This window comes from Camelus dromedarius, chromosome 23 (genome assembly GCF_036321535.1).
Source record: "Camelus dromedarius isolate mCamDro1 chromosome 23, mCamDro1.pat, whole genome shotgun sequence".
Lineage (NCBI taxonomy): Eukaryota > Metazoa > Chordata > Mammalia > Artiodactyla > Camelidae > Camelus > Camelus dromedarius.
Window position 1 is genome coordinate 15,939,870 of NC_087458.1, and position 25,737 is coordinate 15,965,606.

The window sequence follows — 25,737 nt, forward strand, 5'->3', positions numbered from 1 at the left end:
TACCAGCAAGCTGGCTCCTCCTCTCTTTTGTTTTGCCAAAGATGTGCCATTCCACAGTGGATCCCATGTACTTTTCCCAGGAACGGTTCAGTCTAGCAAGTCATACACACTTCTAAGCCAACTGATTTTTTTAAACTTGAGAATACAATAAATCTTTTAAAATAACTTCGATTTGAAGTCTCTTACAATTTCCTCTTTTAAACCCTTAGATAAAAGAAGCCAATTTCTGGGGTGCTAATTTTGTAATGAGTGGTTCTGACTGTGGCCACATCTTCATCTGGGATCGTCACACTGCTGAGCATTTAATGCTTCTGGAAGCTGATAATCATGTGGTAAACTGCCTGCAGCCACATCCGTTTGACCCAAGTAAGATGACCTTCTGTAAGGCACGGGCCAGGAATCACTACTTTGGTTAATCAGCTTCAACTTTTTTCTAGTTGTTAATATAAGAATAATCTAAGTTATCCTAGCAGGTAGGCACTAGGGTCAAGTATTGCTCTCCTTGGGTTTAAAACAAAAAAACACTTATAACCTGCTTTTGGCAGAAAATATGGGGAAATAGGTTAAAGAGTTTATTCTTCTAATAGTTCTTCTGAGTTTTATCAGCTGTAAGAGGTTTGGCAGGTGGAACCGCCAAGCCTTTTAGTCTTCACATATCAGAATTAATTTACCAGAACAAAGGAACATTGGCTTGTTCTTGCCTTTCATTTGAAATTGCTCATGTTTCTCATCAAAGAGCAATATAAGAAGGAAATTCAAGTGATTTCAATATGGTCTTAAAATTATGTTCTAGGGTAACTTTTATGGAGTCTTCAAAATAATATTCTCAGTTAACAATTAAATGTATCAGTACAGTTTCCTTTCCAGGTCAGTTTTGCTGTACATATATACATGCATGCATATATTATATTATACACTGACATGAATGAATGGCATGTGTGTAAGCTTTATATTAATATGGACATTTTATTTCTAGTTCTAGCCTCATCTGGCATAGATTATGACATAAAGATCTGGTCACCATTAGAAGAGTCAAGGATTTTTAACCGAAAACTTGCTGATGAAGTAAGATTTTTATTATGCTTATTATAGATCATATTTCACTTTGTTTCTAAAATACTGTCTTAAGAAGAATCAAAGCAGCTCAATTCATTATTAGTTGGTAACGTAAAACAAGTCAGTGCATTTAATGAAGTCAAATTTTAAGAAAAAGAAAAATTAAGAAAAAAATGCCTATAATATTAGAGAGGTAAAAATAGAAGTATGATTTTGATGATTAGAATATTGATTATTGGTAATAACAGGTTGTGTATTGTAGTTTAAGAAAAAATAGGTTGACTATGTGTGCTTCTTGCAATGAAGAATCATTTTAAAAAGCCTCTGTCCTTTAAGGAAATAGTTTTACTATAGCTGTTCTCCATATCATAGCCAAATTGGTAGTGGAATAAATGATTGCAGAATCTTTTCCTTTATGATTATATCTTAAGATTTCCTCAGCTTCTTGTTAAATTAGTAGTTTTCAAACCGAGTCCTCTGAAGCTCTAGGTTTCCTATAAGATTGGGAGTGGGAAGATGGATGATACCACAATTAAACTCTGGGCATTTCGTCACCAACTTCAACCAGGGTTTTCATTTGTGGGTTTCCATGTAAGATTTCTTATGAAAATAAGGGTCCTTTGCATTAATCAGCTATTAACCAATTATTGAGCTTTTGTGAGGAGCTCAGTGCAACTCGGGTTGATGCTACACCCTCTTAAAACAATAAAATAGGGATTCATTGCTAAAAATACTAGTGAGTTGGGAAACTGGTCCTCTAGACCAAGGTTGACAGGTCACAGCACGATTCCCACATATACTTTCACTCATTTAATAGGCATTTATAAAACACTTGGTGTATGTCAGGCACAGTGCTGAATTTAAAAAGACAAACCCTGCCCTCAGAACTTAAAGACTAATGGGGAAAATTGACATAAAAACAACTGGAATATAGTATGGTCAGTGTCAGAGATGTACACGTAGCGTTTTGGAAGCCTGTAGAAGGGAGCAGCTGTGCCTGCAAATGGAGTAGATGGGATGGGAAAGCCTTCACAGAGGAAATGAGAATTTTGCCAGACAGACAAGGAGCAAAGGAACATTTGAGACAGAAGGATCAGCATGTTCAAGCTCCCTAAAGGTAAATGAACCATCAGTGGGCTGAAACCTAGAGGACACACAAGAAAGTAGCTCAGTCGGACTAAAAAGCTAGGTTGGGGCAAGAGGGTAAAGGGCCCTGGGGGGCACCGTAATGAGTTGAAAATGTAATACCATTGATCAGATCAGCATCCTCCTCTTCCTCTCATGTTTTCCTTTCTTCCTTCCTTTTTTTTTTTTCCTTTGCTATGGTCTTTGCTTTTCCTCTTTCTTTTTTCCTTTGCCCATGATTTTACATTAGATAATCCCTAGGTGTTCATGGGTGTTCGTTTAGTCCTATTGTTGGTACTTAAGACACAGTTCACTGGTAACTCTTGTCCAAAGGTTTATTTTTCAAGATGACTTTGCTTCAGTCAAGGGAACGTTTCCTCGAGGGATCCAAGTGACCCAGGGATTGTAATTTAACAGTACTCTGTCACTGAGAGCATCAGTTCTGCTAGAGGGGAGAATAAGCGGACACAAAGGGGACTGCTCTGGGAAACACATCACAAGTAAAATTAAACCAAAATCTTGAATGTTTCGAGCAGCATCAAAGTTTGACCTTGTCTTTCTGCCAGTTGAAAGAGTAGTGTTCTTTGATAGATCTTACTCTGTCAAATGCAAGTTAAAGTAATTATTTGGCATTGAGCAGCCTTAAGGTGGAAATATTAAGGTATAAATGTATATGAAGAATGAAGTAATTCCTCCTAGAACCTGCGGATTTTTTACTGGTTGTCCTAATCTTCAAGGAAAAGGTATAGTTACTCTATGATCTTTGACTTGGTTATTTAACTTGCCTCGTAGGTTATCACTCGAAATGAGCTCATGCTGGAAGAGACTAGAAATACCATTACAGTTCCAGCCTCTTTCATGCTGAGGATGTTGGCTTCACTGAATCATATCCGAGCTGGTAAGAACTGTCAGTGTACTATCAAAATCATTAATATATTTGAAAAACATTGTTGTTTAAGATCTGCTTTAAAGAAATCTGTATAATTTCCTTAAATCACAAATGAAGGCAGCTTAACTTCTGAAATGGGAGTACGGTGAACTCTTGATCTTAGTAATTTGTATCCCCACGAGCCAAATTTATTGAAAAGTGTCAAAATGAAAAGATGAAGTCCGTTGAAAACTTTTATCAGTTGTGCTTTTCTTCTCAGAGTGGAAGATCATACCATAAACCTTAAGATATGTTATACTAAGTACCCTTTAATGGTAGGTTTGGTCAAAATCAATCATAGTCCAGACAAAAGTAAATGTCGTGTGCTACTACAAAGGTTGAAACCAGTACCTTGGTATGTTTTTTCAGTTTTTTTGTTTGTTTTAGACAATAAACTATGGGGTTCAGTGCCACAGACAAAATGCACATATTACAATTAATATTCAGGAAGGAGTGGAATAACCCGTGTTCATAACAATAGAAAATATCCAGTATCCATTACAGATAAAATGCTTATCCTGCTTCACTGATAACCACACATTCCTTCATATGTTGGGTATTTAATAATAATAACCACCACCATTTATAGAGCACCTATGATGTATCAGACAGCATACCAGTCATCTCACAGATTTATCCTCACTTAGCTCCAACCCTTTACAAAGCAGATTATTTGTAATAACTTACCCCGGGTCACACAACCGGTAAATGATAAAGCTTGAAATTTGAAACTAGCTTCCAAGCTCTTACTCCCCTTTGACCTACAGACTTCATTGCAGGAATACAGTCAAGTCATGAATAAAGCATGCAGTCCTCTGACCCTCTCTTGAATGGGGTGGGCACATCAAACTCTTCCCACCTCAGAATCTTTATAATCGCGCTGTCCCCTCCCATCCTCAGTCCGTTAGGGTAACTTCTGCTGATCCCTCAGGTCTGTGTAAGTGGGGGTTACTCATCACTTCCTCAGAGAGTGGGGAAGGGAGAGGTGAGGATTCCAGGCAGAGTGAAGATACACAGCTTTTTTCAAGGTCCTAAAGGAGAGAGACTGTGTAGTACATCTGAAGAATTGAAAGAAGCCCGTTCTGTCTGTAATTAAAAGTTACAGAGAAAATAGCCCTCAAACTGTAAATGTTAACAGTTACAAAAAAGAGTGAAAATTTCAGATGGTCAAAGCAAAACAAAAAATAAACTTAAAACATAAAAGGAAAATGTTAGTAATCCAACAAAATATTTTTGCAATACTTCTTTGAGATGTTAGTTATTAATCACTAACATCTTTGGATCTATTTTCTTCAATAACAGTCAGTAACCCTTAAGTTTAATTGATTTGGATTTCAGATTTGAGGAGGCAGCATTATATAGAACAAAAAAAAATTGCTATTTATGACAACTAAAATTTTCTTGTTCTTATGACGAGTTCATCTATTGAATGGCTCTTCCTGAGTTTTCCTGTAGGAAACGAATTCTTTTATTTCTGCAAGAATCTTTTTAAATAGGTGCTAATGTGGCAGTGGTTTGTTAGCTAATAGTTATGATCATCCTTCTTTGATTTTAGAGTTAGATAGATGTTTTATAATATAAAGATTCTCTTCTAATTTTTTTTTTTTTTTGCCAGCCATCAAAAAGAGACAATTTCTAGTTGCTTTATCAACTTAACTCACCCTCTTGCTTCTCTAATATAAAAAAGACTAGATAGGAAAGGGTACCCTAGGATTTGTATTTCTGCTGCTTTTATCCTTAAGATACCTAGTTATTTGATGGGTCAGACAACTCTTTCCTTTCCTTCCCTTCATTATCCTGTACTCCAAGTACAATAGTGTATGCATATTCAAGGAGAATTACTTTGGTCCCAAGAAGCACAAGCTAGCCACAAAATACTTCAAGCCTTTCATTCTAGGAAAGTCCAGCAAATAGATACGAGAGAGCTCCTTCCTTCTAAAGCTGTGATTTTTAATGAGAGGTGCACTTCACATCCCCTTTTTAAAACTCTAAATACCTAGTTCCTATCCATTAAAGATTCAGATTCATTTTACCTGAATGGGGCTTGAGCCTCTGCATTTTAAAAAAGCAATGAAAATTATTCTCGTGAATGCTGTGCTGAAGACTTTCCGTCTAGGCAGCTTCTTGAGGTAGGAAGGCAGTTCTGAGATCCCTGGAAGCCTTGATAGGCTTTGGAGAGGTGGTGACTTGGTGTGTGAACCATTCTAAACTCTGTAGAATATGTTAGGATCTGATCAGTTTACTCCTCTCCTTAAAATTCCCCAGTGCCTCCCCATGTTCTTGGGACAGAGTCCAAATGTGTTAACATGATTTATGAAAGCCTGAAGCACCCCTTCGTACCCCTGGCCCTTGGCACGTGGGGATCTAGACAGCCGTAGTGTTCTCCGTGGATCTGGGGAGCCTCACATCATAGTGATGAGCTCACAGTCACTTACCAGGTCATGCACAGACTCACTCCATCAGTAAATTACGGCAGCTTTACTCCAGAATATAATCCATATCCATCCATTCTTGGTCCCCCTGCTTCCACTCTTGCCTGCACACAGTTTGACATGGGCCAGCAAACTTTTTCTTTAAATGGCCAGATAGTAAACAGGCTTTGTGGGCCATGTGGTTTCTGTTGCAACTACTCATCTCGGACATTGTTGTGCAAAAGCCGCCACAGATAATGTGCAGATGAAGGGGTGTAATTCTGTTCTAATAAAACTTTATTTACAGAAATAGGCTGTGGGTGGATTTGACCATGAGCCACAGTTGGCTGACTCCTTTTTAAAGACATAAATGAGGGGTCTGCCATGTGGTGCGGGGAGCTGTGTTTAGTACCTTGTGGTAACCTGTAGTGGAGGGCAGTCTGAAGGAGAATGTACGTGTGTATGTAACTGGATCGCTTTGCTGTTCACCTGAAACTAGCACAACATTGAATCAACTATACTTCTATAAAAATAAATTTTTAAAAAAGAAATTTAAAATCCCATAAATTAGGTTACGTCACCCCTGCTTAAAATCCTCAGGGGCTCCCCACTGCTCTTAAAATAAGACCCAGACTCATACCCTGGTCTGCAAGGTCCTGCATGACCTAGACCTGCCAGCCTCTCAGTTGACGCATTCATTCCCCCGGCTCACTGCGTCTCAGCACACCGGCTGCTGCTTTTCTCTTCCTTACTCATCCAGCTGGTTAGCATATCTAGGACCTTTTCAGTGGCTGTTTCCTCTGCCTAAAAAGACGCTGTCCCCCAGCTTCACTAATAATCGAACATACAGTTGGAGTCTTGGCCTTAGTCACCCAGTGTGAAGTTGCCTCATGTGCCTTCTCACACCCTCCCTCTCATTCAGTCACTCTCCGGTCAACTCAGAGCAGAGACGTAGTCTGTCTTGTTCATAGCTGGGTATCTCGCTCCTGGAACAGTGCCCAGCACATCATAGTTGCTCAGTAAATGTTTGGTGAATGAATGGGTGAGTGAATGAACTAGTATCATCAGATCTCTAGCTATTGAGTCTTGTATTGATTCTGTATTTTAAAGTAAATAATTTTGTAAAGGTTAGCCTGGGAAACTGTTTTTGTGGAACACAGGTTTCCTTTGGAAAATTTTTTTCATGTCTCCCTCATCTCCCTCCCTACCCCCACCCACAGCAAAGTAAGTATCTCTTCATATCTTATCTTCCCCACCAAAAATAATTCCTTGAAGAAATATTTTTAACAGAGAATAAAAGGACCTTTTTTTTTTTTCTCTTTACAAATGTAAACCTTATTTACAAAAGCAGTTTGGTGTTGTCTACTTTTGAAAACAGTGGATAGAGAAGCGATCCTTATTTCTAGCTTTAATTTAAAAGAACACAGTGTTCCTCAGTCCTCCTTGGTCTATAATTGCCAGCCAGAGATTTGTTTTAAAGGGTTGAACTGCTTTGCAATTTTACTACCTCAGTAGTACTTTGTGGACAAAAGACTTCATTTATTTTTAGAAACTGGGTTTGTATTCTGAGATGACTCTGCAATTAAAAGAGAAGGATTTGAGAAAAGAACAAATGTTCTGCTCTCTTCCTCATTCCAGAAGCCATTGTCCATGATCCTGTGACCTGTGTAAGAGACCCTTAGCCCTCACTTGACTCTCTTGCTTGCTTTAGACTCTGCAGAATTCTAATGTCTGATGTCAACTCTCTGATTTAAAGGCTGTGGTATTTCTTCTGAACCCTTCATTTCCCTGTCTTCATTCATAGTGTGACAACCAGAAAGAACCTGGGTAGCCCTACACATTTTGAAAAAGGCTAATTCTGCTTCCTCGTGCTCCACTAATAGGACAGAATAGGTTTGTTGAAAGTAGTCAGTCATATCCTGTTCATGATAATCTAGTTAAACAGAAAACTTCATGTGTTGTTCTCCCATGAAAATATATCACACAATAAAAACAGTGTAATCTCTTTTATAGTAATATCCCTTAGGTGCTTTTTATTGGAGACAAAGTCTTCCACTGTGTTTCGAGTCCTTAATGATCTGTGAAGGTCTATTATAATCTTATTGTTCATGTATTTTACACATGTGAATTGAACACTTTTAATAATAGCTAAAATTTGTATGAGGCAGGTTACAAATCGTATACACACACATTATATCATTAGTTTGACATTGCAATGGAGTCAGCATAGAGGGGATTTAATCTAACTCACTTGGAGAGTTAAACATAGTCCCTTCTGTATACTGGTGTTGCTGACTTAGAATCCAGTGGAAGTGTGTAAGCCTCTGCAGATAACAGAATTTTAGCATTCAGTCTTCTCTTGCTGTTGACGGTGGGACTGAGCTGTTTCCCATATAGCTAACCTTTTTCTCCCCCCAGCTTACCTTGGAGAAATGTTTGTGGCAGAAAGGGTTCCATCCTAGAGGTGGTCGTGATAGGATACTGTTGCCTTCTTTATATACCTCAATGTAATATATTATGTATCATAAGTTTTTATAGTAAAATGTATATTCCTTTATTTGATAAACACTCATTGAGCATCTTATACTAGGCCCTGAGGATATAAGATAAAAAGAAACAGCTCCTACCTTCCCAGGAGCTCACAGTCTAGTCTGCAAGGAGATACGCAGGCAAACTATTAGAGTCATCGTTCTACGGTACCTGTGAACCATTCTGGAGTGTGGAGGAAGGAGTTCATTCTGCAGGTTGGGTTTTGAAAAAGTCTGGGGAAAGCGTCACAAAGGGCATAATAGTTGGCAGCACCGAGATGAGTAAGCGGAACCTTCCGAGCTGAGAACTGGGCGAAAGCGCCCAAGCAGCGCGGCAGCAAGTGTAACCTTGAAGCCCGAGCGCGCGCCATGCTGGCTCCCGGGCTGCAGCGGCACCCTCGCCTGAGTGTCGGGCTGGACAAGCTCCCTGGGGCAGAGGCTCTGTCTGTTTTCGTCACCGTTGTATCCTGGGACAGATACTTAGTTTTAAAAATCTTTTTATAAACAGAAGTATACAGATCCTTAAGAAGGCCCCCAGATTCTCACACAGCGTCCCTCTCACTCCCCTTGGTGACACCTGACACACCTCCTTGGGCTCCTAGACACCAAGGAACACAGTTTGGAAACCACTGCAGTAGACCACAATATATCAAGATCTTTAGGGTCATTTCTTTTCAATTTTTGTATCTCTAGAATGACATGCACATTCAAAGTTAATGGTGCTATGTTTTGTATTTGTCTCTAGAGGCAAAAAAAAAAAAAAATCAGCTGTGAACTGGTTTTTACAGGACGATGTGTTGAATTACATACGTTCTAATCAGTCTGAAATAAAAAGGCACTGAAAATTATTTTAATTGTAATAGTAAAGATACTATGTTTTTGTCTCATATCTGTGTTTTCCAGACCGGTTGGAGGGTGACAGATCAGAAGGCTCTGGTCAGGAGAATGAAAACGAGGATGAGGAATAATCAGCTCCTACCGGCAAGCACTTAGATGTTCTGAAATTTGTATAAGACATTTATTATATTTTTTTCTTTACAAAGCTTTAGTGCAATTTTAAGGTTATGGTTTTTTGGAGTTTTTCCCTTTTTTTGGGATAACCTAACATTGGTTTGGAATGATTGTGTGCATGAATTTGGGAGCGTGTGTCAAACAAAACTAGCAAAATGTTTCAAAAACCTTTTGCCATGTATGAGGAGTGCTAGAAAATGCAAAGTGCAATATTTTCCCTAACCTTCAGATGTGGGAGCTTGGATCAATGTTGAAGAGTAATTTTCATTATAGTGAAAATGTTGGTTCAAATAAATTTCTACACTTGCCATTTGCATGTTTGTTGCTTTCTAATTAAAGAAGTTGGTTGTTTTAAGATATCCTGAAATGGCCTTTTTATTTAATGCCTTGCCACTTTGACCCACGTTTTCCAAATCTTTTCTCGTAACATCAGATCGTCTTTCTCTATTCTTGTCTAGATTTAACAACCTTTTTTTGTTTTGTTTTGACTTCCGTGTGACAGACTCACAGAGAAGAGCTTTTTTCATTTCCTCTTCCAGAGTACTTTATCTCCAACCTTAGCTTCATCTCTCATGACTTGGTTGTACCTTATTAACCAAGTACAGGAGTCAGGCTTCCAGCAAAAATCACAGCATCCTGGATAGCTCACATACATATTAGCACAAGCTAGTTCTGAGCGCTCTGGCTTCTGACCCTCCTGTCTCCAGCTTCTAAGATCTCAACTGAAGGTTGTTGACCATCCAGTCCTCTAATTCCTGGTCTTCCTCATCTCTGGTGTCCACCTTCACTCAAATTAAGCCATGTACACCCAGGCCTGTGTCCTATAGGTTACGACCTGAAGCTGCTCCTGCAGACTTACCCCTTCAGACATCCTCCCTCCCGTCCCCTAAGCTGCCATGCTGCTCTCTCTGGGCCCTGAATAGACTCACAGGTGTGGCCAAGCGAAGCACCCCTCTCCCGTGTGGACACCAGGGACCGCTCCTCCCCAGAAGATGGCTGCAAGCCCAGGGACACCTGCTGCTGAGAGAAGACAAGCTGGGCTTTTGGATAGAGGAAACGTGGCTCTGTAGTTGGCTCAGTAACACCGGACTATGCTAAATGGCCAAAGGGCAAGGAGTTAGAGGCTGGGCCAAACAGGGCAACTGCATGATTTCTGAAAAGTGCCAGGGTCTTAGTTTCTCGTTCCCAAATAGTTATGTGACCTGCTCAAGCCATCTGACCTCTCTGGGCTTGTTTCTTCCTCCCTAAAATGGCGGTAACCACACCTGCACCACCTGTGTCCCAGGAGCTGTGTTAGGATCACACGAAACCATGGAGGTTGAAAGGCTTCACAGAATAACTGAAAAGACCACCGCAGCACACAGTATGGCATTATTTCATCCACTGTAATAAAACAGGAACAGGGCTGTGCTAGAGACAAGTGCTGGAAAACTGGCTGATGGAGGACTCTGTGGGGTCAAGGAGTAACTCCTTGGCAGGAAAATCAAAATGGCATTTGTCCACCCTGGTGCAGGATGCTGATAGTGGGGGAGGCTGTGCAGCTGAGGGTGGGCGATCCTGAACTTTTTGCTCAATTTTGCTGGGACCCTAAAACTACTCTAAAACTAATTTTTTTTTTAATTTGGAGCTATAGTCAATAGGTTACTATAATGAAAAAGTGTGTGTATAATTGAATCACTTGTGCTGTACACCGGCGATTAATACAACGCTGTAAATCGACTACACTTCAATTAAAAACAAAATTTTTTTAAAGTAACATTTGTCCAGAGAATTAGGCCCCCTACTTTTAGTGATTTTGCGGTTTTGGTGGTGTTATGTTGCAAAGGAGCAGGACAAGTCAGACTGGCAGTCGAGGAGGCAGCGGAGAGAAAACCTACAGAGGCGGAGTTGACACACCCCAGCCGCTTCCGTGATTCCACGTGTGTTGCCATGGGGGTGGGGGGAACCCCAGTAAGTTAGACTCTGGACCCTAGTGCCCACTTCCCCACTTAGAGAAAGGAATATGACTTTAGTGGAGCAGGTGCGGGGTCAGATAAAGGTGGTGGACTTTGCTGCCTGAGGTGGTTCCTAGTCTAATAATCTACCACCTGCCCTCTGACTTTGGTTATGGGATGGCCATATGGAGACAGCACTGCTAGTCATCAAACCTTTAAAACCTTTGGGTTAAGAGTGTTGTGTATTTCTTGATCATGCTGGATGTCATTTAACAATGTTCCATGAATCTAATTGTCTTGGGGAAACTTATGAAAAACACCACGGATAAAGGTACCCAGGGGACTCTGGAATAGACATCCCCACCCCCCAATTCTGCAATAATTGGCGTCTTCCTGCTGTCTCCCTTTTAGCCCACGGGAAGGGAGGCTGGAGGCAGGGATATGTCTGTGGAAGACGGGTAAGGAGTCAAGGGGGAGACACCCAGAAGTCTGCAGGCCACGACTTCAAGTACAGATTCACAATTCCCACAGTTATACACATATCCCAAACAGCTACTTAATCAGGTACAAGAAAACTATTCTAAGTATTTTACTTGTTTATAAATATTGATGTATAATAATCCTAAGCATTTTTCTTACTTTTAACAGACATCATCTAAAAACTTCAAGCAAAATATGTTTCAGGATTAGCTTGTCTTTATTTTGCTTTGAAGGTTGGTTTTTAACCACTTTCGCATCTGGGGCTCCATTATCAGAACACAGCAGAGAACTCTGTCCCTCGAGCAGATCTGCACCACTGACTGAGAGCTATTTCCAGGCACTCTCAGCAGGGCCTCCCCTGCCCAGACCTGCACTCCTCCCTGGGGCTGCCTTCTCTGGTAGGGGCGGACTCGCCTATGATAAGTGATAGTTCAAAATGGCTGCATCAAAAGGAAAAACAGAAGTGGCCTCTAATTCCTAAGCCACTAATACTGCTCAGGAAAATGCTTTCCGAGGGAAATGAACCCAGCTTTGCATGTTATGTTCTCCTAAAAGTAACACTGAGCAGAACTGTGCTCCTGGTAATCAGATGCAGATTTGAGTTTGTGCTTTAAATTCTTTCCAGTGAATCCAACCAGTCATTTTCTTTAGGGTTGCAGAGTTCTGTTTTGTTTTGTTTTTAGGTCTGGCAAGCAGACATTCCAACCTCCCAGGCTCCTTGGTTTACAATAGTTCCTTCTACCCACCTAATACAGCCTTGCTGACCCATTCTTCCAATGACGGTGACTGTGAACTAACCCGCACTCCTCCCCCTCGGGGTGCAAAGCCGGCTCTTTCCTGCTCTCAGTCACAGGCCAAGAGCTGGCACTTGGCCCTGAGTCAGGAAATTCCCTTTACTTCTCGAGGCCTCCTTGGATTCTGCGTATATCCCTCCCGAACCCAGGCCAGTCTGTCTCTGTCCCCTCTTGGGGTCACAGCCATTTTTCCTTTGCTTCAGAGTGAAAGTTGTGACTGCCCCTCTCTCTCCCACTGGCGTCACCGGGGTTCTGGGTACACTGGGTGGCAGCATGGACCCCTGCCCCGCGCTGCCTCTTTCCTCAGGGCTCACAGGGTCAGAGAGTCTGTGAACCCAAGAGCCACAGCCACACAGTCACTGTCACTGCACCTTAGAACCCAGGTCACATCTCGGGGAGGGCATCCCTTCCGGGCTATAAGGGAGGTGAAGGCTGAGCTTGTTCTTTGATCCCAGAGCCACCCAGCCACGAGGCTCCATCGTCTCTGACAGCTAGGAACAGGAAAGCTCAGGTTCGCTCCTTCAGATCTCCCGAACTCCAGGTGCTACGTAGCCTTCCCTCCCTCCTCGCTGTTGCCTTCTCCCTTCTCACAACATCCCTTTCCCAAAAGATCCTTCCGTCCTGTACAGCAAGCATGACGATTCCCATGGCAACAACCTTCAACACCTCCTATCCAGGGTAACAGTTATCTTTCCAAGAGTCTCACTTCCCATCATAGCCCTGGAAAGCAAGAATAACACACCCACCCACAGGGTGAGAAGAAACAGCAGCGGCCCTGCGTCAGGTACTGTGCTGGATGCTTTACTCCACATAACACCTGGGAGGGAGGCCCCCCGGCTTCTGTGTCCTCACACAGAAGCAGACTACAAAGTTCATTTTCTAGATGAGAAAACTGCAAGGCTGAGTAACCAGCCCAAGGACACCTCACTACTAAGCAGCAATGTGGGATCTGAACCCAGAACTCACCATGCCAAAGCCTGCACTATCTCTACTGTATCACGGTCACACTGACTGCAGTAAGATAAAGCATTTGAAGGTGCCTAATGCCAAGTGCGTGACAGGCGCTCAGATATCTCAGCAGGACAGGCACACAGTAGGCACTCAATACATGCTAGTTCCCCGCCTCACCCTTCTGTAACCACATCACGCCCACAGTACCTTCCAGACTGGAGAGCCGGGGCTCAAGGCTGAACCCTTCTTGTGAGTGTTTCCTGTGGTCCATCCAGAGACCTGTCTCTAATCTGCAAATTTATCAAGGACCAACTGTCAGGACAGGAGGATACTCATAGTATTAACTCCGAACGGCAGGAAGATCTCTCATTGTATGAAGGCACTCTCCCCACTGTCCCATCCCACAGACCACCCTGGCCTGTTGCAAATACTTGAGCTGGGCTCACCAGTCGCTCAGTACACAGCAGCTCCTTAAATGAGGATCAAAGAACATTAGCACAGATGGGCTTCATCCTACATTCTTCAGTCCCTCTTAGACACCAGCGGTTTGCTTAAGCTCACACAGCTGCGGTGCCTGCAACCCTGAATGGGGTCACACGTGGAAGCAAGCTAGCTGGGTGGTCCTTTCAAGGCTGAGGACTGCAGAGGACACAGGGACTGAGAGGAAGAGCTCTACGCCAGAAGCAAACGGAGCCTTCGGTTTACCCTTAGCTCTTTGCTTTCAGGAACTGCCAGTAGCATCACAGCCATGCTGCTGCCACCTATCGCCCAAGGCCCTGAACTCCAGTCCTGGTGCGTCTGGCCTGGGAAACGGCTAGGGGTTGAGCTGTGTGCTCTGGAGTGTGCTGGGTCACAAACCTGGTATCGGGGGCACAGCACGGGGACCTGGTCAAACGGCAATCTCAATGAAAGAAACAGAGATGGGAAAAAGTCCTAAACGTGGTCCTGTGAACACCAGAAGATGCAGGAATAAGGTTTTTAAGTAAATAAATAGCCAAATGTCCCACCGGGCACTGTCCAGGTGGCCTCAGGCAGGCCTCTGGCTGCCAGCGCACAGAATACAGCTGATGGACCTGGGTTCAGCGGGGGCAGTTGGGGTTTTGACCTTCTGCACTAAGGACAAGTGTCCTCAAAAATGCCTCTCAGAAACCTCAGAATATATGAGGATTATCTCTGCTTCTTCTCCCCATTCACCTCCTTCTTGCACGCTCTCTCTCAAGCTGAATCAGGAAAAACCTGAATTCCCGAATATGCAAAATATGGTTCCAGCCGCCAGATACCCTCCAAGGCTTGGCTCAAACTGTCACCTCCTGCATGGAGCGGTCCCGAACTCCTCGAGTTGGAAATACTCACCTCCCTCTGGAGCCCACAGTTCTACAATCATTACTCGATTTTGCTATTTACTAGCCTCAGTCTCCCCCAGGTCTCTTCCTCCATTAGAGTGAAAACGCTTCAGTGTTACTGCTCACAGAGCCCCGCCTGGGGCCTTGCGCATGCTGGCCGTGCAGTGTCTGGTAGATGACTTTAGGAAAGGGGAAACGCAGTGCATGCTTTTGTGAAGTGCAGTATTTCTAGATGAGCTTGGGGTAAATTCTAGTGTATCCCAGCTAGTCTGGGGTCAGCTGGTGGGGACCTGGGGGTCTCCAGACTCTCCCTAGAGCCCAGCCAAGTACAGTGCAGGGGAAGCACTCTCCAATGCATGGGTCCCAAGCCACTTTATGGCACTCAAAAAGGCCAATGGGTTGGGGGGGGAGCATCCCGGGTTATTCCAATCTAGAGGTAAAGATCTCTCTTCCCTGTTCCACCTCAGTGCATACTAGGCACTCAGGAATGTGGCCCCTTTAGAAGCTAGACAAGTGCTAAGAAAAGTTATACAGAGAAAACATAAAATGCCCTCGGATTTAGGAATGCCACCCCGTGGTGAGAGCAGAGTCTGATCGACCTGCACATCTCATAAACAGAACCCACGACTGAAACCGCCCCCTGCTCCTCCGGAAAAGCCATCTGCTCCTTCCCACGCCCATTCGGAACCCAGACCAGCACCTGGCACCGAGATGACCCACAAAAGTTGCTGATGAGTTTGATCAGCATAAAGGTAGCAAGGCCCCCAGGGCTCAGGAAAGGTCTTTTGTAAATTGCAGGCCAGAGGACCAGCCAACCACTCGTTCTGCCTCACCGAGAGCTAGCTAGACCCCAGAGCAACACCGCAAAGCTAATTCACTTTGGGGAACGGCTGCCTCACTGCAGATGCAGCCAGATATCCTCGGAATCCGCCGTCTGCTGACCAGCTAGAATTCTGAAGGTGGAGAAAAGCCCTGCACTCGGATGATTTCATCACCCAGGCTGGAGGAGGGGCACAGGTGGATCAAGTCACCACAGCTGCTACTCCAAGCTCACACTTCAATTGCAGGCCCAGTTCAAAGGGGAGGGGCGGTCTAACCATTTGAATCACAACCCTGCGGCCCCACTTCCACCTCTAAGAAGGTGGCCTCCTTCCCCATTTATCCATCCTGCCAGTTGGCATTCTTTCAGGACCATGCTCTCAACAGACAAGTCGCATAAGCCCGCACACCCAGGCCGGCAGTGCTTCACAGCTCATTAGGAGCCACGCTCAAAAGCTGTGCAAATGCTGGTCCATGGGCCACTATTCTTTCCTACCCCTAGCTTACAAATTCAGAGAACATCAAAGATCCAAGTTAGAAATGATCCTGGCCATCAGTCAATCCAACTGCCTGCTCCCTTAGCTCATTTTCCAGGTGGCCTACAGGTGACCAGAAGTCCCAAATGACACGTGTTAAGGTGAGGTGGAGCCCAGCCAGGAGGCAGATTGCTGACTCCAGGTCCAGTGTTCTTCCTAGTCTTATCTTGTCTTGAGCTTCCCTGGGCAGGGACAGAGTAGCTGCTGCTCTTGGCAGTGTTCCCCGTGCAATCGGAGGCCGGCCAATCTAACTGGGCAGTCACACATCACAAACAGAATCCACGCCATGAGGTTTTCCTATGTGAAGGGTTCCCTCCAGAGACAACAGCCTCCATTGCCTCGGTCAGCCTCTGTAAGATCGTGGTGTGTCCTAACCAAATGGACTGCTTTTTGTAATTCTGGAAATGAAACATCTGGTATCTGCTCCTTCCTCCTGTCTTTTACAGTGGTTTCTCCCTTATTTTGAAATAATAAGGAATCAGTCAATAGGAAGCTGGGCACAATGGGCCCCATCCTCAGCCATAGCCGCCCCAGGCCTGTCGCCCCTGCCAGTGGCCCAGCACAAGCAGGTGGTTCCACTGGAGGTGAGGTCATAACCAGGACGCGAGGTATAGGAATGCAATCTGGGGGTCCTCCCCGGTTCCCATCAGGGGACCATTTATAGTGTAGAACAGACGGCCCTCCGTGGCCCGCGTCAATCATGCAGAAGAGGTGCCGTCCTCCGAGTGCACAGGGAAGGGCTCACCTCCTTGGGCCCCGGGACTGCGCATGGCTGGACTCCCGGGACACAGGCTATGGAGAAGAGGAAATGACCCACAGGGCGGTCTTCCAAGCCATGGTCTCCAGTCCCTCTCTGCCCACCTCCCCAAAGTCCCAGCCACGTCTGCTTTGCTTTGTGCTCTCCACGCCTCCAGTCCCAGCCCTGGGACCGACGGGAAGCCCAGGTGTGGTCTCACAACAGACACTGAAGTCACTGACAGACATTGTTTTCAGTGTTTTTTTCTGATGGCTGCACACCAGAGGCTGCTCCCAGGGCCTCGGCATGCACGGTAACGGGCCTCCCTCCAGGGACGGTCCACCCGGAGGCCCTCATCTCTGTTGTGCAGCTAGAACGTTGCCCTCTTCGATGCTCTGCAGCTGCAGCCTCTGACCGGCCAGGGTCCTGCTGCCTCGGCGGCCCCCGAAGCCAGCCCCCGGGACGGTCCGTGCGGCCAGCAAGACCCCGGGCAAAGCCTCCTCCCCAAATAAGTTCATCTTGGCCTCGGCCTCTATGGCTCTGGCCAAGCTGGCCGCGTAACTGTCCAAGGACTTGTGCACTTCGGCTCTCACGTGAAGAACAGGGTTCCTGGCAGCTTCTGAGAGAGAAGGCAGGCAGAAAGAAGGTTAGCCGAGGGGCCAGCACCAACGGCGACCCCGGGGTCGGCCTGCTGTGGCCTCCCTGCCCCAGGGAGGGTAGGCAAACAAGGTGAAAGGGTGGGTTCTGGAGTCGGAGTCCCAAGGCTACCCTCCTTGACTCCTTTGCCTCCTATCTGGGGAATCTTAGAAATTCTTTAATCCAACCTCAGTTTTCTCATCTGTAAAGAGACAATCAGCCCACCCCTTACTTAGCAGAGTTACTGTGATAAATAGTTCTTCCTAAGGTGCCTAGTCTATGTGTGGCTCCTAGAAAAGGCTTGATAAATACTTTTCTGTTAATTATATTCAGATTTTTACAGAGTTCCCTGATCTTTCAGCTCCCTGGAGCAAGCAATAGCTACGGTTACAAGCTTCCCCAAACCTGACTGTGTCTCTTTTCTCTCCGCACTTGCTCAGAGGTTCCCCGAAGCCATGGAGAACCTCGGGACTGGACGAACATGAGAGGGTCAGGTGCCCGCCCCCCAGGATTAGGACCTGACAACCAGCGTGCACAGAAGAGAGGGAGGAATGTGGGTCTTGCTTTCACACCCAGGGCTTCACTACTGTCAACCTCACTGCCTACTTTTCTCCTGGCATTTGGGTGGAACAGCCCATCCCCTCCTCCCCACATTTCCTGGAGCACGTAACTTCCAGTCCACTCCCCGAGAGGGAGGGAGCGGACGAGCCATGTGGTCTCACACGTGTCCGCTCTCCTCCCCGCCTGCAGAGAAGGCGTCGTCAGAGTGGCCGTCCCCCAGCAAGTAGGCCTGATGGGGAAGCCTGGTGCAATGTGGGCTGGCCAGGCCGGGGAGGGCCTCGACCCATTTTGTTTAATATGGGAGTGATATATGATAAAGCCCACGAGGCTTCTGGTCCAAGCTCCGTTCCGGACTCCACTTTGCCAGTAAAGCGAATGATTTGGTATCTGCCTTGCTGACAATCCATCTGGAATCAGGGAGGGTGGTGGAGGAGACAGGACTCGTTACGACCCTAAGGGCCCATATCCATTCTCGTCCTCAGCATTTCTGGAGAACACGGATCTTAAAGTCCCTGGACTCCTCCACCACGTCCCACCCAGCAAGGCCAGCGCCTGTCCTCACACGGTGGGATTCCCACGAAGAGATTCTTGCATCTGTGGGCAGCCTGGATGGCTCCTCTGTCCCCTTCCAATCAGCATGTCTAGATAGGAAACTAGACCTCAAGTTTGAGAGGCAACAAGAGTGCTGGGGTAGAGTTCAGAACAGGTGAAATCGAAAAATGTAGGGACCAGACTATGGCAGGCCTCCTTCCTCTCCAAGACCCACACGCCCCCATCAGTTTCAGGGGCAAAGGAGGCTCGAGACGGCAGCCTTCACCTGTGGTGCACGCACTGCACCATTATTTCCATTCTCCACCTGGGGAGGCTGAGGCTTAGAGAGGGCAAGTCCAGACTCAGAAGCACACATCATCCATAAAGGAAGGAAGCCACGGACAGCTCAGAAACTGTGTTATCAGGTCAGGCAACATCCCGAGGGAGGGGAAGGGCATGTGGGCAGTCCGTGTCTCTGTGGGCCACTGCCTGTTTGTGTCTGTGTGTGTGTGTATGTGCATATGTGTGTATGTATGTGTGCACATGTGTCTGTAGGCTACTGCTTGTGAGGGCGTATGTGTGGGTGTGTGTGAATGTGTCTGCAGGCCACTGCTCACACAACCTCAGATGCTGCTTGCTCTGAGAGCTGGGAAGCCTAAGGACTCAAGTGACACTTGCAGGGTCAGGAGCGACCCGGGGGCCAGGGAAGGTGGGAGCCCTGGTGTGTTGGGGATGGGGACAGGCTGAGCCAAGGAGTCTTCCTAAGATCCTCTCGTCTCCCCTGTTTTCCTGAAACCATCAGCCAGACACCAACCTCTGATCTGCTCCACTTCATCCTCGAAGGTCACCGAGCTCCTCCTCTTGGGTGGGCAAGTGCAGTGGGAGGGCGGGGTCTCCTCAGACGGGTAGTCCCCCAGCAGCATCACATCCGTGCCTGAAACCAAGGGCAGACTGTGCACCCATAATGGCAACACCAAGTCCTTCTCGTCGCCTTCCTTGCCCACTCTCAACACCTCTTGCACCTCTGTCTCCCGTTCACTCAAACCCACGGTCAGGTGCAATCAACTGCCCTGCAGCATTTGCCCAAGAAACACTCCATCATCCCATTTCAGGGAGTCTGCAGCCAGCCAGCCATCGGGGCTGCGTCAGACACACCCCAAATGTTACCTGGGTAACAGCAATGTTACCCAGGATGACGGGTTAGGTGCAACTCAAAAGGACTGGCTGGGTTGGCCAGCCCTGGAATAGAGGAAGGGGATGCTGGCTGAGCGGAGGAGGGGCTTTGTGTTCTGAGTGATCCTTCCTACAGTCTGAATTTTTATCATCGCAGTTGAAATATACTAAGCAAACATTTAAAACCTGGAAAGGTAAAGTTCTTTGAGGATCAAAAAAGGATTGGAAATATGTCCCCCAAAAATTCGGGGGGAAAGGGAGAGGCAGGAAGTCCTAATAGAGACAGTAGGGCACACAGGCGGGGGAGGGAGGAGGGCTGAGCGGGACCCTGGCCTGACACGGGGGCGATGCCAGGACCAGCCCTGTTCTGTCTTAGTCTCCAGCCTGCAGTCCTTCAAGGCCTTGAAGTTCAGGAGTTGAGGATATTCAGGGGAGCCTGGAGCTCCTCACGTGTGCCTTCAGAACAACCTGCAAAGGCATGTCCCTCTAGAAGGCACTGGAACCCGATGGCCAAGCACCAGGGTCCCAAAGCCAGGCAGATCTGGGGTCACAGGCAGCTTATTTAATCCCCCGGCATCCTTCCTCGTCTCTAAGACGGGGATGGTAATTCCACCTACCTCCCAGAGCTGCCATGGGGATTATGAGTTGAGAGGTGTGAAGACATGACACTGTGTGGCTCACAGCAGGTGAGGAATCAGCAGATGTCACCCCTCACAAGCATGCGGCTAAGTGGCGGGGCTGAAACTCATGCTCCGCCTGCATGATCCCAGAGTCCAAGCCCTGTCTCCCGCCTGCAACACTGTCTTCCTCCTTTTGCCTGGTCACCTCCTACTCACTCTCGAGGTTCTCTCACAGCTTCCTCAGAGCAGCTCTTTGAATGCCCCTTGACCCAAGTTCTCCCCAACAGGGAGCACGTGCCACTCCCTGTTACGGGTCCTACAGCACTCGGCTTCCCCTTCCACAGCGCTCACCACAGGTAGGACCTCTTCTAAAGCAGAATTAGTGACGTATCATTCACACACCACACAATTCACCCATTTAAAGTGCAGGGGATGGCCGCCTGCCCGCCAGACCGGAAGCGCCATGAGGGCATGTCCCAGCATCCCTAGGACCTAGCATGGTGTCTGCTCAAAGCAGGGGCTTAGCAAGTAAGTATCTGCTAAATGATGAGTGCCGCCCCGCCTCTGGAGCCCTGCTGGTTGTCCGAGAAGGGAAGAGAGCCTGAGGATGGACAGACCTCCCTGTCTGTGACCACAAGTCACACGAGGGACTTGGGTTTACAAGGGAGGGTGTGAGAAGGGTCAACACTCTGGGCTGTGGGTAGAGGGCACATTCTCAGGGAATGTTCTGCCTCTAAGAAAGTGCTCCTTGACCCCCATCTGGATGCCTGCCCACAGCTCCCCCAGAGCTCCATGACACAGTCTCAGGTGAGGAAATAGGGGTCAAGGCGGAGAGGACTTTCCAAGAGGCCCCAGTCGCAGAGATGGAGGAGCACAGAGCCAGACGCCCACTGCCAGCCTGCGGCTTCCAGGTCCAGGATTTGGCACCCTCCCATCATGCCCAGCACCTCGATGGCCGCCAGCCCCAGCATGGGTACCCGATGATGGGGCCCTTTGTCAGTGATGTGGAGCTATGAATGACCGATGGAAGGATGCCGCCGGTCCCTGCCCATGTGCCCCTCCCCAGGGCCTTGCGAGGTATCCCAGTCACACACTGACAAGCACGGGATGTGGCACTCAGCTCCCCGGAGCTGCCAGGAGCAGACTGTGACATCACAGAGCCCGCTGCTCGGGGAGGAGCCCTGGGTCAGCAGGAGCCTCTGGGAGCAGCTGCAGGGAAGGTCTGGAGGATGCTGGTGGAACCATTTCCTCCGGGAGACCGAGCTCTTCACAGGCAGGCCGCAGGGCATGTAAAACGATGCTGACAAGGCACGACCTCGTGGGAAGTGCCCTTGACGGAAGGATGGCTGCCCTCAGCTCACAAATGGGGCAACTGCAGGGTTACAGAGGAGACTGAGCAGCTTGCCTGAGATAACACAGCTCCTAAAAAGCCAACTCGAGACTGAAAACCAGACAGGCTGACTCCGGAGCCTGCACTAGCCAGTGGCTACTAGAATTAAAGTAACAATTCACAATCATTTAGCATTTTAACTTTTCAAAGGCTTTCACTTAACTTGAATTTCACAACAGTCCTGCATGGCAAAGAGAACAGGAGTTGAGATCCCCATTGGCTAGAGGAGGAAACAGGCACAGAAAGGCTGGGGGAGAAAAAAGCATAACTGGAAACCAGACGCTTGACTCTCGCCCTCCGCGTCCCAGGAGGCATCCCTCCCACCAGCTCCAACCCGGCATCACGGAAACCGACAGGTGAGAGGCTGAGACAGCACGAGGCTTACCTGAGTCCTGAGAGCAGCTGAAGCCGGTGTCACCAGTGCTGCTGCTGTTCCCCAGGGGCTGCCCGCCTGCCATGAGCGCCGTGAGGTGTGGGGACAGGCCCAGGTCTGAAAGGCAAGGTCGGTACTGACTGCACAATCCACGTCTCGTTGTGGCAGCCAGGGAGGTCCTCAGGGACCCCACCTCCTGCTCTCCTGGCCGCTCTGTTCTCCTTGCAAAGTGCGCTCCCTCTCAGCTCACTGAGGACAGGAAGCCTTCGGCTGCCTTCCCCTACTTTGCCCCTTGTTCTATCCCTATTCCGAGGAGTCTGAGACAGGATTCACTGGGTCCCCACAAAGGGGAAGCTCTCATGACAAATGCCAAACACCAACAAGGCAGGTGGGAGAGGGAAGGAGGTGAACATCCAGGTAAACGTGGAATGTGGGTGCACGTGTGGCTCCTGGGATCCCACCTGAATGCCAAAAGGGATTTTTTTTAAAAAGGCTTGAAGCCCCCAAGGGGAGAGAACGTCTGGAAGCTGGAAGGTGTATCGATGGGTGTGGGCAAGAAACTGATCCAGGAAAGAGCTGAGGTTGGTGGCTGGGGAAGTCTGGCAGGAGGCCCCCAAAAGCTCAGGAAGTGGAGGCCCGAGAGTCTCTGCAGGCAGGTGATGCTCGATGGAGAGTCTCTAAAGGAAGCAGTGGGTCCCCTCCACCACTCTTCTCAGTCCAGACTCCAGACACCTGCCCCCCAAGTTGGCAGGAGAGCAGAGGGGTGAACTGGGGGGCTCTGGCCTTAGAGACACCAGACACAGCTGAGGCAACATGGGAAAAACCGAGGGAACAAGAGCCTGTACATTTAACAGTGGGACCCCGCCCCATCACCTCACCCGGTCCGGGCAGGAGACCAGAGACCTTGGCCCTGGGGAAATTCAACCAGCCGCAGAGAAGAGCCCTGCAAAGCCTGAGAGCTGGCCACCCTATGGGATGGCCCAGCCCGAGCCCCTCACAGTCCACATGATGGCTTCCCAGGGCTGCACCGTTAACCATTGGGACCGCGCAGATCCCCAGACATTTAAGGAAAGGCACTAAGCAGAGATGGGTGAATAAAAAAGAAAGAAAGCAAAAGCCAAAAAAAAAAAAAAAAAGAAAAAAAAAGCAGATCTCACAGGAGACAGTGCAGGGAGGTTAAGAACACAAACAGAATTCTAATTATGTGTCCTCAGAAAATTGAGAAAGTAATGAATCCACGAACAAAAGAGCTGGAGGCCATGAAGACCGTGGAGGTAATGAAAAGGCGCCCTCAGCAATCAGAAAAACAGCACAAAATGTCAAACTCCGCCGATCTCACGAGGAAGACCCACTGCTAGCAGATGTGGTGACCCGCCACGAAGGACCACGGCGCCCCCCGCGGCATGCTGGCACCCAGGAGAGGCCTGCCTCCGGAACCTCCAGCCCAATCGTTCTGGGGAGCGGGGAGACAGAGCACACGGTCTCCTTCTCCTCTGGAGCCAAGGACATGGTGGTGGTGGGGGGCAGGGCAGCCCGTGTGCTCAGAGCAGGCTGCTCTCCCAACCTCCCCTCCAAGAAATGGAGGGATCACATTTCTGCAAGGAGCCTTTTCCTTTCCCGCTGTTTGGTGTAGGGGGTAAGGTCTTGGCCTCAGAATATGACTATGTCTCAGCAGGAAGCCCGGCCTGGGAGGGGGGCCCATCAGGGAACTTCCACTGCCAACTGGGATGGCTGAGGCCACAGTGGGTTCTGGACACCATCTCTGAGGCTGCGGTGAAAGCCAGGCACAAGTCCTGGTCTCCAGCAGAAGCAGGAATCACTGGGGCCAGACCAATGCGGCCCGGCTAAGAAATCTGGAAATAGGGTGGCCAGGTGGCAACTCTTATCTCTGTTTATCCAGCATTCACCACTGGAGAGGGTTGTAGGTACCCTCAGTTTTTTTCCCATAAAACAACACATCTGTTGGGCTGGGGCCAATCCAACACTTTTCAAAAAAAATTTTTTTTAGAAGAAAAAGGCACAAAGGGACAGGCCCAGAGATCAGATCAGAAGCCTGGGGTGGCCAGAGGAGGCACAAGTGCCTTTTACAGGCTAAAAGAGCAGGAGTGCAATTCTGGGGTAAAACTGGCTCTTTGAAGTAACCAGGAGACCTCTAGGTGGCACCAGGAAGGGAACTTGGAAAAGCAAGGCGGGAAAATTCAAAGGCCCCTGTGTTGCCCTCCCTACTCCCTCCAGACCTCACACAGACTGAGGCATTTCCTCTGAGTAAATGGGAGCCAGTGTCCTTCTCTCCAGAAGATAACTGGAAAGGTTCTATCCTGTTCCAGGAGCTTCGAGCATCAGGTGAGTGCAGCGTTTGGAGAGGCCGCCCTCCAAGCCTGGCTGGGGTGGAACCTGGACTGTCTGCCCAGCTGGGCCAGCTGGTGGCAGAGTTACTGGCCCGGTCCCCTGAAGGTCCCTTTTTTGCTCAGATCGCCTGTGGTTACCTGTCAGCTTTGGATTTGTAGTCTGGCCTCCCAGGACCAAACGTTGGCATTCAGCTCACCTTTCAGCACTAGAATCAATGTCGACAATGCCAGGGTTTGCCTGCCACCAGGAGGTGGCATTGCCTGGCAACCCCCAGGTAGCCCAGAGATCTCCATGCCCAGGTGAGCCCCGTGGGAAGCTGCTAATGAGACCTCACAAGCAGAAGGTATCCTGGTGGCCCGGAGACAGCTGGCACCCAGGGAAAACCTAAGCTACTGCACTTCTTCAGTTTGGGGCTAACAGAATGAAAAAACCCAAATCCATGGTTTATGGCTAAAATCTATGAATGAAATAAACAGCGTGTGTGTAAAACTCCTGGCCTCTTGGGGTCAGCTGGGAAGCACCAGGTATGTGTGGAATGCCACTGGCCTGTGCTCACAAGCACTGATGGGAAAGTTTGTAATTCCATGTACTGAATCCTTTGGTGAAAACTGTCCAGGTGCCCATGCAAATGGCGAGGAACGAAACCGAGACAGGGCCTCCAAGCCTTTTCTTATTGGTTTTGGAACGAATCCTTCTTACCCCGTGATAACGGGAGAGCATGTGTGTTCTCTGAGGGTGAGAGGGGTGGCCGGAAGCAGGCTGGGGGCCAGGAAAGGCGGGGTTTAGGTGTCTGCTGCAGATCCAAGTCATGCCCACAGAGGGTGTCAGACCGGGACCCCGTGAGCCCTGGCTCAGCCACAGGGAGCAAGGACGTGAAGTGGAGGCCAGGGTTCTCCCTCCTGATCAGAGATGCAGTGGGCACTCCTGGCATGACAGGGGCAGGGTGCAGAGCTGGGGTGGGCACTGCATTCTCTTCCCAAGACTTGCTGAGGGTGCTGCCTGCCTCGGGCAGTCAGGACTTTTGGGGAAGAAACAACAGGGACCATGCGGCTCCCATTCAAGGGAAAGGGCAACAACTCGGAACCCATCAGTCCACGTGCTCTTCAGTCCAAAAACATCCCACAAAACTGCATGCGGAGACCGCTCTCGCTGCCTCGGACTTGCCAACCCAACCACAGCTGGTGTTTTCCGTCTGTTCTCACAGCCTCACGAACTCTTCTGGGATAATCCCACGTGGCTCGCATGGAAAATCTTGGCTCCAAAAGCAGATGTTTCTTTCTGTTCTATCTACCCTCTCCTTCATTCTCTTTCCTCATTCTTAACTTCACTGGAGTCGAAAACCTTTACTATTTCTTGGCCTAGAAGAGAAGTGATTTCACAAAATCTGAACAAATTAGTTAATCAGTGAAATAAAACCAAACCCTGAACGTCCTCCTCCTGGCTCACAAGTCA

General features: G+C 47.9%; 2 protein-coding genes across 10 annotated transcripts in view; one reads left to right on the forward strand and one right to left on the reverse strand.

Moving 5' to 3' along the window:
• DCAF6 (DDB1 and CUL4 associated factor 6) overlaps window positions 1–9,418 on the forward strand; it is a 119,221-nt gene extending 109,803 nt beyond the window's left edge. For all 8 annotated transcript variants that reach the window (XM_064477959.1, XM_031435829.2, XM_031435828.2 and 5 more), the window contains 4 exons: window positions 210–366; window positions 977–1,065; window positions 2,974–3,079; window positions 8,952–9,418. In XM_064477959.1, coding sequence (XP_064334029.1) covers window positions 210–366; window positions 977–1,065; window positions 2,974–3,079; window positions 8,952–9,016 — 417 coding nt within the window. In that variant the 3' untranslated portion in view covers window positions 9,017–9,418. The remainder of the gene's footprint in view (window positions 1–209; window positions 367–976; window positions 1,066–2,973; window positions 3,080–8,951) is intronic.
• Window positions 9,419–16,899: 7,481 nt separating this feature from the next.
• Window positions 16,900–25,737, reverse strand: part of GPR161 (G protein-coupled receptor 161) — a 44,327-nt gene continuing 35,489 nt past the window's right edge. For both annotated transcript variants that reach the window (XM_031435839.2, XM_064477960.1), the window contains 3 exons: window positions 21,949–22,053; window positions 19,195–19,314; window positions 16,900–17,271 (listed from right to left, as the gene is read on the reverse strand). In XM_031435839.2, the coding sequence (XP_031291699.1) occupies window positions 17,006–17,271; window positions 19,195–19,314; window positions 21,949–22,053 (491 nt within the window). In that variant the 3' untranslated portion in view covers window positions 16,900–17,005. The remainder of the gene's footprint in view (window positions 17,272–19,194; window positions 19,315–21,948; window positions 22,054–25,737) is intronic.